Source organism: Prionailurus viverrinus, chromosome F1 (assembly GCF_022837055.1).
Source record: "Prionailurus viverrinus isolate Anna chromosome F1, UM_Priviv_1.0, whole genome shotgun sequence".
In the NCBI taxonomy this organism is placed as follows: domain Eukaryota; kingdom Metazoa; phylum Chordata; class Mammalia; order Carnivora; family Felidae; genus Prionailurus; species Prionailurus viverrinus.
This window is the reverse complement of record NC_062577.1, coordinates 18048668-18061870: the sequence shown is the minus strand read 5'-3', so window position 1 is coordinate 18061870 and position 13203 is coordinate 18048668. Positions and strand designations below refer to the sequence as shown.

The 13203-nt window shown below is 36.5% G+C and overlaps 1 protein-coding gene across 4 annotated transcripts in view; it reads right to left on the bottom strand.

The window, feature by feature from the left end:
* Nucleotides 1–13203, bottom strand: part of RALGPS2 (Ral GEF with PH domain and SH3 binding motif 2) — a 165534-nt gene that overhangs the window by 14786 nt on the left and 137545 nt on the right. For 3 of the 4 annotated variants that reach the window (XM_047839681.1, XM_047839680.1, XM_047839682.1), the window contains 4 exons: nucleotides 10668–10722; nucleotides 8226–8303; nucleotides 6351–6456; nucleotides 2984–3076 (listed from right to left, as the gene is read on the bottom strand). In XM_047839681.1, the coding sequence (XP_047695637.1) occupies nucleotides 2984–3076; nucleotides 6351–6456; nucleotides 8226–8303; nucleotides 10668–10722 (332 nt within the window). The remainder of the gene's footprint in view (nucleotides 1–2983; nucleotides 3077–6350; nucleotides 6457–8225; nucleotides 8304–10667; nucleotides 10723–13203) is intronic. The other variant, XM_047839683.1, reaches the window with a different exon arrangement.

Here is a 13203-nt window from a genome sequence, read left to right as displayed (position 1 = left end):
TTCTGCTATTATAAACACTACAGGAATATGCTTCTACAGGTATCTTTGTGCACTTGTTCAAGGATTTCCACAGGCCAGATTATCAGATAAGGAATCGCTGGTTATCATTAAGTTAAATATTGACTAGGACTGCCCACCACAAAAACAATACCAATTTAAATTTCTGCAAATAACAGTCTGTGTTTCCCTACACCATGCCCAATGCTGTATTATCCATCTTTAAACTTTTTGCCTAAAAGTAAAAAAGGGCATCTTTTTAATCTACATTTTTGATAGCTAATGAGGTCTATCATCCTTTCATGTTTATTAGCCACTTATATTTCATCTTCTATTTATCTCTTCTTTCCCTTTTTCTTTCCTCCTGTTTTATTCTCACTAAGTTGTAGAAGGTCTTAAGTGTTGTTACAGATTTCTTTTCAGGTGCAGTCTTGGTTTTTAAAAATGAACTAATTGAACAATATTTATTCTTTCTGCACCATACAGAGATAGGTTCACACATACCTGCAAAAACTTTTTCTTACAATGAATAAACTTCCATTAAAATATTTTTACAGTGAATGCTATTTTAAAACATCCAAAAATATAGACATATGAGTCCTCTTCTCTCTCCCCAGTTATTCTACCCTGCCAAGCTTATACTGTTCCTCATAGGAAAAAAGATGTATAGAGAGTAATAAAATATAGGTTTGTAGGCTTCCAGATTTCTTCCTTCAGCATTTATAGACATATGAACAGGCGTTATTTTCATTAGTGATTTTTTTCCCCTCTAGCTTTTAATTTTGAAAGGCTGAAACTACAGAGAAGTTGAAAGAATGTCAGTGGTTACCCACATATCTACATTTTGTGCATCTGCTTGATCTCTTTGACCTACAGACATCATTAATATCGAGTCCTAAATATTTCAGCATGTATACCCTACGAATGTATTTCCATATAACCACAACGTAAGTATCTAAGAAATTTAACAGACACGTCATTTTTAAAGTTCGTATTTAAATTTCTTCAATTGTCCCAATTAAGATCTTTGTAGTTAAAAAAAAAAAAAAATCACTTCCAGGATCCAACAAAAATACACAACTGCATTTATCTCTCAGACTCTTCAGTCTCTTTTAACCTGTAACAGTCCTCTTGTCCCCCCGCCCCCCTCCATCTACCAAATTCTCCAACTACCAAGCCAGTTGTCTTGTAAAATGTCTCACAATCTGGATTTGATTGTTTCTTCATGATTAGGTTCAGGTTACATTTTTGGCAAGAATACTACATAGGTGGTGCTGTGCTTATAGAACAGATTTTAATCCTTTATCTATTGCTTACATATAGCCAATATTTTCTTCCAATTCATATTTTAATTTTGTTTGAAAATGATTTTGCAAAGTTTTTCCTTCATTGCTTTTAGTCCTGTGCCGCATCTCTTCTAAAATTGATACTCTAAAATAAACATTACCCTGTCTCTATATCTTCTATGTTGTTCTTATAATTCCTTTTTTAATCTTAATAGCTTTAATCAAGAGATTAGGAATATAGTCCTTTTCCTAGGCACTCAATTTGATTTCCTTACAGGCCACTATGCTAATTTTATTAGGCTTCTTTCTAGTTAAAGTTAGAGAAAAAAAAACCCATTTAATTTTGAACAGCTACTTTATAATCATCAACTAAGTGAAACTGAGGCAAGCATCTCACAGTGGCTATGTGAAGAGTTAACTATATCTGAAGATAAAGGACTTCATTTAGCTACAGCAACCTTTTTTCCTCCCTTTGAGGACAGCGGTATTAATTAGAAGCAATTACTCTGCAAAATGTTCTGGTGGAACGTGTCTGTGTAACTCTGGTGGGTGAATGAGCATTAGTCACTTTGACCAGAAATACAAAAAATAGTCCTTTACTTCAATGTGAGGACTATATGTAAATAACTGTAAGATAATAGTGGGCAAAAAAGCCAGAACTTCAGAATTCATGATTTCATTCAGGCATAGTTAAAAAATGAAGCAATGTACTGTTTAAGGAAACATACATCCTTAAACCCGAAGGCAGAGCAGGGCACTGATTAACACCAAATGCAGGACACTGACAGGTGTAGGTCTGGCTGACAGGAAAGAAGGTGATGATGCACTTACAACATTCATTTATACCGAAAAACGTACTCTTCTACACCTCTGGTTTAATTGCAAAAAACTGAAACCGTAAGAATAAAGAAGAGCTTCTCTGAATTATGCAATGTCATTGGGTAATTTATATGTAGTAAAAGGACTTGATTTTTTTTTTTTTTTAGTAGCTTACCTTTCCTCAGTATGGTAAACCACTTAATTTTCCCACAAAATACATGACTTAGAAATAAAATTCTTCTCAAGGGGATTTTATTAATGCAACATGGAAAATTTCTTCCTTACAAAGACTGTATCACTAGCATATAAAAACAAAACAGCATGCAGAAAAGATTTACAGCACGACTTTACATTTTGAGAAAAGAGCACTGAGAGGCTTCTAAGTAACATGCAGCACAAGAAAGTGGACTTCAGTGAGCATAGTAACCATTGTTCCTCTTTACTGTTGGGAAAAACCACTCCATTAGAAATCGAGGTGGAAAGAACATTAGATGATGGTCTCAATTTTTCACATTTTACATGTTATGAACTGAGACTCCAAAGCAATAACCGTCAACTATTTTCTGAACAAGAAACCCAGGCGTGGGAAGGTTTTGATTCCAAGATAGATATTGGTAATGTGCACTTTTGATCTTTCAATGGAAAAATTGCATTCAAAAAAAAGAAACTTCTAAATATGGAAGTTATTCCAAGACTTTCTTTGGAATGGTATCCCTAAGTAAAATCATTCTACCACACCACTCACACAAGAAACAGACGGAAGAACTTCTGGATTAGAATGTGGAAAAAAACCAACTTGCCGCATTCCATTAGGACTACTTTCTTTACAACCATGGGGAGGAGGCACAACTCTGCTAACAGTTTAAAGGAGGAATACTTACATGTTTTCTTTCTGTAGCTTTTAGAGATTTGGCAGCATAGTAAAAAAGCTGTGTCCCACACAAAGCTGCCCAATACTTTGTCCATGATGCTACCTGGAAAGACAAACACATGAATATACTACCACCAGTATCTCAGTTTCTTCACTTTCTTAGTGCTGATGACCAAGAGCTCCACTGCACTCCAGCCACCTTAGCCTAATCTTAGAGTCGAATCACTTCTGAAATCGTTATCTCCGGGGCGCCTGGGTGGCGCAGTCGGTTGAGCGTCCGACTTCAGCCAGGTCACGATCTCGCGGTCCGGGAGTTCGAGCCCCGCATCAGGCTCTGGGCTGATGGCTCGGAGCCTGGAGCCTGTTTCCGATTCTGTGTCTCCCTCTCTCTCTGCCCCTCCCCCGTTCAAGCTCTGTCTCTCTCTGTCCCAAAAATAAATAAACGTTGAAAAAAAAAAAATTTTTTAGAAATCGTTATCTCCAACATTCCCGTCACTTTCACTGAACACACTCTACTGCTACTTTCTTATTTATTTACTTATTGAGAGAGACAGAGAGAGAGAGAGAGAGAGAATGCAAGTGGCAAGTGGGGAAGGGCAGAGAGGAACAGAGATCCGAAGCGGGCTCCAGGCTGACAGCCTGACAGCAGTGAGCCTGATGAGGGCCTGAACTCACGAACCGTCAGATCATGACCTGAGCCGAAGTCGGACGCTTATAACTGAGCCACCCAGGCTCATTATCTAGCCTTGCTACTGCCTCCCCATACCGTATCCTCCTTTCCCCCTCTCCATATTTAGCCAGGACCACACGGTCCAGCACTATATCCGTTCCCTTCCAAACACTGGCATCTCACCATCCCTCTGTCCCGATATAGCCCTAGCCCTATTTAAATCTAACCATCTGATTACTTGGCACATTACAATAACCGAATATTGCTGGAGAAATCACATAATTGTGCCAACTGATAAAATTATAATCAGCAATCTCAAATAGAAATCAATAGCACTTCACTTTTACCCCATTAAGTCATTATATTCTTTCTCTGGAGACAACGATTTCATTCCTTCTCTTAAAAACTGTAGTACTCCACCCTCTCATGACAGCATCGCACACTTCTCGGAGGAAAAGAGCTGAAGTCTAGTGAGGACTGCTTCATCTTCCCAGGCCAATGCCATCTAACCACCTGTTTGTAGACCCACATACTTAGCCTTTCTTCTCGCTACAACAGAATAGTTAATGCTGCTTCTATCAAAGGAGAAACTCCACTCTCTTTTCACACCCTAGCTTCCTACTCTCACTTCCTCAAGAAACCTGCTTTTGTAATTTACTCCCTCTCCACTGTTTTTTGATTTCTCCCCCTCTACCATCATTATACAAATGAGGCTTAACAGCATTCTCATCTTTGAAAATCCCTCCACTGCCCCACTCCCTGTCCCACCAGATAGCAGCCAATTTCTCTGCTCCTGTAACTTCTTGAAAGGTGGCTCTAATTCCTGACTCCACTTCCATCTTGCCCATTTTCTCTTCAACTTACTTTCAGTTAGGCTGCTGCAGTCAAGGTTACTGATCACTGACATTTTATCAAAGCTTCTGTTTTTTTCTTCTTTTTAATATTTTTAAGTTTATTTATTTATTTTGAGAGAGACAGAGACAGCATAAGTGGGGGAGGGGCAGCAAGAGAGGGACAGAGAATCTCAAGGAGGCTCTGTGCCGCCAGCACAGAGCCCAATGTGGGGCTCAAACACACAAAGCTGTGAGATCGTGACCTGAGCCGAAACCAAGAGTGAGATGCTTAACTGACCGAACCACCAAGGCGCCCCCAAAGCCTCTGTTCTTGTCACAACCTCTTAGCAACATCCGACACTGCTGGCCACTCCTTTCTTGAAATACTTTTAACTGCTATGCTTCTCTGGTTAACAGTTCCTTCGTTCTCTCTGCTTTTCTTACAGCAGACCTTTACATGTTACAGAGTTCTATCCCTGCCCTGTTTTCTTCATAGATAATCTGTCTCATCCGGTCTCATACTTCAAATACCATCTGTATGCTAACAAGTCCCAAATCTCTATCTCTGGCCACCACCTCTCTGCTGAACTTTTGAACTGTATTCTTTACAGCCAAACTGACATCTCCACTTAAATGCATAAAGTGAACTCAGCCAAGACTGACCAGCCCCTCTTGGAAAAAACTTTCCCCATTTCAATAAACGTGCCCAACATTCATCGAGCTCAGCCCCAAACCCAGACGCCACCTTCACTTCCACGTTCTCTCACACACCGCATCAAATACATCCATCAAGCAACGCTAACTGTTCTGACTTCGCCTCCTCCACCTTCCGTGCCTCAGCCACATGGGTCTTCTTGCCTCCTGAGCTGGAGATCCTCACACGGCTAACCCGCCTTCTTCATTCCCATGACAGCGTGGAAGCCTTGCTGCGCCGAAACCTCTCCTCACCCTCTCATCTGCCATCCCATCACCTTATTTCAAGGGCTTACTTTCTATTTGTCCTCATTGGAATGTCATCCCCACAAGGCAGGCACTTGGCCTCATCTTGTTTGCTGATCTATTTCCAGCATCTGGTGCACAATTGTGTAGTAATATCCTACCCGACATGCTACTCCTAGTTTGTGAGCTGGCCTAGCGTAGCTTCCTAACTATATGTGCCTGAGGTTTACTGTAACACAGGCAGCAAAATCAGATTGCTTAGATGCAAACCATTTTTATGTTTTAAGAAGCCTTTGTAGCTTCAAAAGTGTTATGTCTGGATATACGTTGAAGTTTTAATTCCAAACTAGATAAATTATACCATTATTTGAGAAAAAAAAATTCTCTTTCTTCAGTAGTCCAACTACTTGCTGCTGTTGGGGAAGAAGAAGCTTCTAGGTTACGTACAAAGGCTTTGTGCCACTGTTATCATTTTTTTAAAAAATATAACTATGGTTTGAAGGACATTTAATACCTGGGTTTCATTTCATGAAGGAAAACAAAACTGCATTACAGGAGATTTAAATAAACAAGTTAGGACTGACAAAACAAAATTAGTTGAATCCCATTTTTTAGGGTTGTTACTCTCTGTTCTTTTCCTAAACTTATTACTAAAATACTTCATAACAGCATATACTTTCAAGTTTCTCTGTGAAATGGTTTTGTGTAAGAACTACATCAGGGGACTGAGGGAACAGGAGCTCCTTGATGTAAACACCCTAAATGAATGATTTAACTGAAGTCTAAATTAAGAAACACAGTGAGGCAAATGTGTATTTCAAATTGTTTCAGTTGAACCATGTATTTGGTTTTACTTCAATTGTCTTCATATTTTTTAGGGCCCTATACATTTGCATATTTTTAGAGGTGTGTTAAAATATAAGATAAGATCTTACTGTGGGCTTTTTGCCTTCTTTTAACAAAGTTTTTCTTCTGAGAACACCTTGAATAGTAACAGCTCCTGGATATAAATGCACTGCCAAATCTTCTGATTCTGCGGAACTGTAACAATGGAATGAAGAAAAGAACATGTAAGAGCTTTTGGGTACAGTAGTTACAAAGCAGGTACTTAAATGAAATGTAACTGCTCTTAATGGTAAAACTTTGTTACTGTATTCAGAACAAGAAGACACTGACAATTATAAAGGTTTACTGATGTGAAATTTATAAACTGACACAAAAGTTTAATCAGGAAGTTATTAAAGTCAGATGGTTAAAAACACACTTTATGACATATTTGAACAAGCATAATTTAGAAAGAATAGAGCAATTCACTTTAGTGAAGATTAAATTATGGATTTAAGACTTTTTCTTCTTTTTTTATAATGTTTATTTATTTTGAGAGAGAGAGAGAGAGAGAAAGAGAGAGCGAGCAGAGGAGGGGCAGAGGGAGAGTGAATCCCAAGCAGGATCTGCACTGTCAGTGCAAAGCCTGATAACAGGGCTTGAACTCATGAACTTTGAGATCATGACCTGAACAGAAACCAAGAGTCAGAGCCACACAGGCACCCCCAAGACTTTTTTCTTCTTACATGCTACATTGCATCACTGCTGTAAACTTTTTTCCCATTAGAAATTTTAAGTCTTGGTAGGAAAGATGAGGATTCTTTTTGTTAAAAGTATTTAAGCATACAAAACTAAATAAAAATAGCAGAAACTCAAAAAAAGGAGGAAAGGGAAAAGAAAACCCATGCTTAAATTAATTCTAAAGTAGATGAGAGAAGTAATACAGGCAATAACAACATATTTAAAAAACTGGCGTACTATGATAAATTTTAATGACATTTAAACGCTGTCAATGTGTAAGTGTTTGGTTATAGCCTTATAGCCTAACAGCTCTCTAAGGAAGGAATAACTACAAAACTCAAGATTTCCTTTTCATATATCTTAAGAAAACCATCACAAAATAATCAAACATTCAAATATCTTTCCCCAACGGACTTAAGGTCCTATATGTAAAACAAGAATAACTTAATCTGTCATTCTCTGGTGATCTGACATGATCTGCAGAATTCCTACAACACAGACAAAAACTGTGCAGTTTGCCAGTTTATCCCTTTATGATTATTTAGGTGTCTTCAAAGTGACTTAAAAACCTAGAGACCACTAGAAATTTCATGTTAGAGCTGTTTATATTCAGGGAGGTATACACAGAGAGATTAGACACCAAATTGATATAAAGTTCACTTTTGAAGTTGGCTATTCTGTTGTATGAGGTGGCTGATTACCCGTTACCATTAGCCTCCAGCCCCCAATCAATCTAACATTCTCATTTCTTTCCGCAGCTAATATGGTGCAGAAAGAGACCTGGTAAAACTACATAAACACTGAACAAACGCAAGTTGAAACGAACAAATATTTACTGAAATGGACTTGTCTAAATTCTGGACCTGCAGTTTATCTAAAAAATTCTTAACAAAGATAAAATGAATGGAGACTTATTAGCAAAGTAAATGCTATGACAGTAAGTAGCCTTTGAATAATAAGTGGATTTTTATATTGCTCATCCAATAACTAGCAGCATTAGAAAGACCTGTATGGCTACAAGGCTACCAACTTGGAATTATTTTGCAACTAGCTCAGTGGATCGGAAAGAGAAGTCCAAATGTCTCTCTAGATTAAATCTCGGGAAGCAAGTTTTCTTGGGTATTTTTTTAGCTGATAAACCAATTAGCTGAGAAAGAACAGAGACACTGTGAGATTACACCCATTAAGCCAATCACCACCACCAGAGGGGAGTTCTGTGACCCCTGGATGCAGGGGGATTGTACCTGCTGGCCTTCATGTGGCTTCGATAGCCATTTCGTGCCACTCGTGTCACCGGGCCGAGAGAATGGTATAATCTGTTCCTGTTGGATTCCATTATAAATTGTATATATTACATATGCTTTTATTCACACAATCATTGATACCTAGAACAATATAATTTCTTCCTGTGATATAGCTTTCTAAATCCTTTCTAAATCTAAATGTGGTGGCTCCTTTCTTAAGCATGCAGCATAGATTAAAAAAAAATGTTTTCTTCTATTGATTCTAGATATACTTACAGGTGTTAGTAATACTATACATTTTATATACATTTGCTTTCATAAATCTGCTAAAATAATGAAAGTTATTTATAACCAATACTATCAAAACCTGGAAAATACTTCGAAAACCCTTTTGTTTCTATTCCAGTTCTTCGATTCCAGTTCAATAATGGTATCTGGATTTATATAAATAATTCATTTTTATTATATGTCCCTATGAAGACACCTAAAAACGATGTGGGCTGTAAACTTAATGTGGCCTAAACATCTTATTTTCCTCTCTATCCTTTACATTAAATCCAAGAAAACTAATAAAGGAGAGGAGCTGGGTAATAAAGGCATTATTTTATTTCTACATCAACTGAAATAAATGATGAAGCCAACAAATGATAAAAATGGTTTGAATTCATATTTATCCAAAATGGCATGTAATACTTAACAAAGGAAATAAACACACACATAGAAACACCGACACATCTTTGCCTGGGAAAAGCCAAAAGTAGTGCTGTTGGGAAATGTTATTTAAAGCAAAAAGCATTACTTTAGCAACTTAGGCAGCAACATACTTGATGTCTCTGTAGTAAATAAGAACACAGAGTGATTTAACATTCAGAGTACTATTTTCAAATCCACTATCTACAAGCAGTATTTTAAACATCCTCGTTCTTTATTTTTTTTGTTATTCCACGTCTGAATCTTGCTGAGAAGCATTAATTTGCTCTCAAAATGTTCCAAGAGCCACAGATTTAAACTTGGCGCAAAGACAGATTTTTTTTTAGCTGAAAATGTCTGCAAAGCAAAACATGTGTCACAAAAGAAATATACTGTTTTGAGATGTGAAGGTAACATCGTTACATACAGTCTTCAGAAGTAACCTGCTGGGACGAGGACGGACAGATTACTGAACACGACACCATCCTGGTTACTCACTCACTTATAACTCATTCAAACTGACAAACATTTTTTCCATTAATATTTTTTATCTAAAGATTACAGTATACTCTATAACCAACATATGATGCTCTTCCTAGAGGGAAAGAACTAAAATGACTTGTACCGACAGCACGCCAGAGGCAACTCTCATGTTTTTCTCGTTTCACGCAAACCTTAATAAAGAGACTGAATGTAAAAGCTGGAAGAGAAATAGTATGCAAAAACAAGGTAAGATCCCCCCAAAGCAAAGAGTAAGAGTTGATAACACTGACAAGTAGAGTAGAAAGGCTTAAAAGTACTTTGAAATGTTGGGTTTACAAACAGCATGTTAACCACATAATGGAGAGAAATCGTTACGAAGTTTCATCAAGAACAAGAATATAATTTTCCAGTTCCAATATAGTTTAATTTCAAATGTATAGTTAATAAAATTATTTTCTATTAAGAAGTGACTGATAGGGCGTTAGGTAACTATTTTCAACTCCATACTCTAAATTCAATCTCAACTACACTCTGCTGCTTAGAAACTTAGGATGTCCAGTTTACGTACAAAAGGGGGCAATTATTTTGGCAAGAGTCAAGCATCTTATAAATCCGAAAATGGAAGAACTGAAATGGTCAAAGACAATATAAGAGGCCTAATGGATATTTAGTAAATAAATTATTTGCGCTGTTTGGCTACATTTTTAAGGAGATCTTATACTGGCAGATCAATACAGCATGGGATTTGCTGCAGGAAGAGCACAACTTCCACTACTTAAAGCCCTAAAGAAAGGAGAATGGAGCGTGACTTAGAGCATTTCAGCATAAATCTGTGTGCTGTATGTAAACTCTGAGTTGCTGACAATTTAAACTCAAACTCTAAGCTGCTTTACTTATAGTATAATTTAAAATTTACTAAGTCTTTTTGCCCCTGACAAGGTAGCAGAGAATGAAGTAGACCATTCTATTAAATGCCTTAAAACTACTGAAATGAACCAGAATTTAAGGCAATAATTTTACTTCAAACACGTAAGTAGGTAAGGTGAGTATGATTGGTTATTACTGTTTTAAAGGTACTAAAATTCAAATCCACGTGTCAAGGCACCAAATAAACATATATTTATGAGCTAAGACTCAATTCCAGACTTAAATATCAACTTCTAATTTCTGCCACCAGATGTGTAACAAATTTTATCTGTTAAAATGTTTATGATCTTTTAAGAAAGACCAACTCAGCTCAAAGCAGTTCAAATGGACAATTTTTCTTACCTCTCAAAAGCAGGCCATGAGGTCTCTTCACTTAGTTCAGAACCATCACTACTACCTAAAATCAAAAGTTATTCTAATTTTAAACATCAGAATTAGTTTAAGTTTTGTATTTTAAAAATAAATTTTCTAATTGTACTTATAAAGTGATAATCATGTTATCTGTGGGTGAACATCCACAAATTAATTCTTCATTCTTGTGTTACTGCTGCGAGGCTTATTCTGCAATATACTGGAATATAGTTAACAAGACCACCAAAAATAACAAAGAGCATAAAACACTTTTGCAGGTCTACTTATAGCTCAAATGCATTATGTTTATAAACAATTATCTACCATCAGAGAATGTACATAAGCATAAAACTTTTCAACATTTCAAAATTTTGTCATAATTTAAGACGAATTTAGTTGTGAAATTCTTAAGAGGTTTGCGATATACTTCCTTCTCTTTGTATTCCTTTAAAAACCCATTATTGCCTTAAGGATAAGAAGCTTAATGAAATTCCTCTCTTTCTTTCTCTCTTTCTCAAAAATAAATAAACATTAAAAAAAAGAAGTTTAATGAAATTCAACTTCTGCCTTTAGAGGCAAGGTAGAAGAGGATGGAATCCCTAAATTAGAAAGAAAGAAATAACAATGGTGCCGTAACAATGTAAAAACTTTCTCTTTGGCCAGAATAGCAGCTAACATACAAAGTTTTAAATTAGCTAAAGAAAAAAACTGAGAAGAATAAATCTGGAGAGTCAAAAACAGCTTACACTGATTTAAAAGTTATTTTAAAGATAATTCTGGCTCTCAATAAAATTGATGATTAATGTATCCCATATGTATCAAGTTAAACTGTCCATCAGACTTTCATACCAGTGTTCCATGACAGACTCAAACTCCAATGCTAAAAGGTATGCATTATATGTGATGGATTAATACCTCGTCTATGTATTTAAAGTGGCCCTAGCTATATACTCTCCTCGGAAGAGCTTAGTTAATATGCACTGAAATAATTTTCTGGTTGTGTGGGTCAGATGAGAAAATGCAAGGGTTCTGTTAGTGGCGGTAGGGTATTCTAGATCATCTTTTGATTTGTAACATTATGTGGCAAAGACTGAAAACTGAATCATAATTAGTATGACTTATTTGTAGAAAATATGTTTTTCCAGTCCACAGTGGATATGCTTCTCTTGGCTAGGCAAGACCACTTCAGGTTATCTAAGATATCTGGACCACAGAGGCCACTGTCCCAAGCACTGGTGAATTTCTCTGCAGTACTTTCTCAAAACCTCTACAGTACAGATTGATATTATATGTTAAAGTTACAGCTAAGGAAAAAACCCTTTTGTAATTATAAATTGTGTGTGTATGTGTGTGTGTGTGTGTGTGTGTGTGTGTGTAACATCTACCATCTAGGGTTACAGATTTACTTTCTTTCCAGAATATACAGTTTTAAAACAAAAACCTTGCAAGGTACTATGTCTAACATTCTTAATTTACAAACAAGGATGTAACAATCTTTATTGCTTATCCTCTTAACAGCCTTAGAATTAATAAAAAATAAACACAAAGGCAAAAATTAAAATAGTCTCTTCCTGGGGCACCTGGGTGGCGCAGTCGGTTAAGCGCCCGACTTCAGCCAGGTCACGATCTCGCGGTCCGTGAGTTCGAGCCCCGCGTCGGGCTCTGGGCTGATGGCTCAGAGCCTGGAGCCTGTTTCGGATTCTATGTCTCCCTCTCTCTCTGCCCCTCCCCCGTTCATGCTCTGTCTCTCTCTGTCCCAAAAATAAATAAACGTTGAAAAAAAAAAAATTAAAAAAAAAAATAAATAAAATAGTCTCTTCCTGTTCTAAAAGAAAGGCCTATAAACTGAGACACACTAACTGTAACTGAATAAAATAACCAGATAAATAATTGTCCTGTGGTAACAAAAAGAACAGCTATAGAAAGTAAAAGCCACAAATAAACTAAAGAATTTTCATTATAAAACTTATGAGGGGGAAAAGTGAAATAATATGTATACTTGAGAGCTGTAATTTAAAAAATTATTATTTTTTCATTTAAGTGGAATGCCAGATTCCATAGTGTAACAAATTTTTAACAGGAAAAAAGTTCTTCCTTTCTCTTTTGCAAAATTATTATCTGTATTATTTTTCAGATTGAGGTTGATACTTGCATATAGACGACTTACAGTATCAACAAAGAGGTACTTCAGGTGGCTAATCGGTCTTGTATTTTGTGAATTTTGTCACTATTTAATCATTTGCATTTGTCAAAGGGGGAACTTTGGAGTTAAAAAACTGAATGGTGCCAGGAAGCTCTAAATCAATTTTGTTTACAAGGTTTGGAACTCTCAAAGGTTAAGGAAGTCAATATGTTTAAGAAAATGAACTCCTTCTTGGATTTCTTTCTATTGACTGTTCATCAATACTAAGATGATCCTATTAACAATTGGCATAGCCCTTGACCAACCTGGTACTTAATCAGAGAGGAAGACATTTTTCTCCTTTAAAAAAATAAATCAGTATTTATGAAGATTTTTCTAATTATC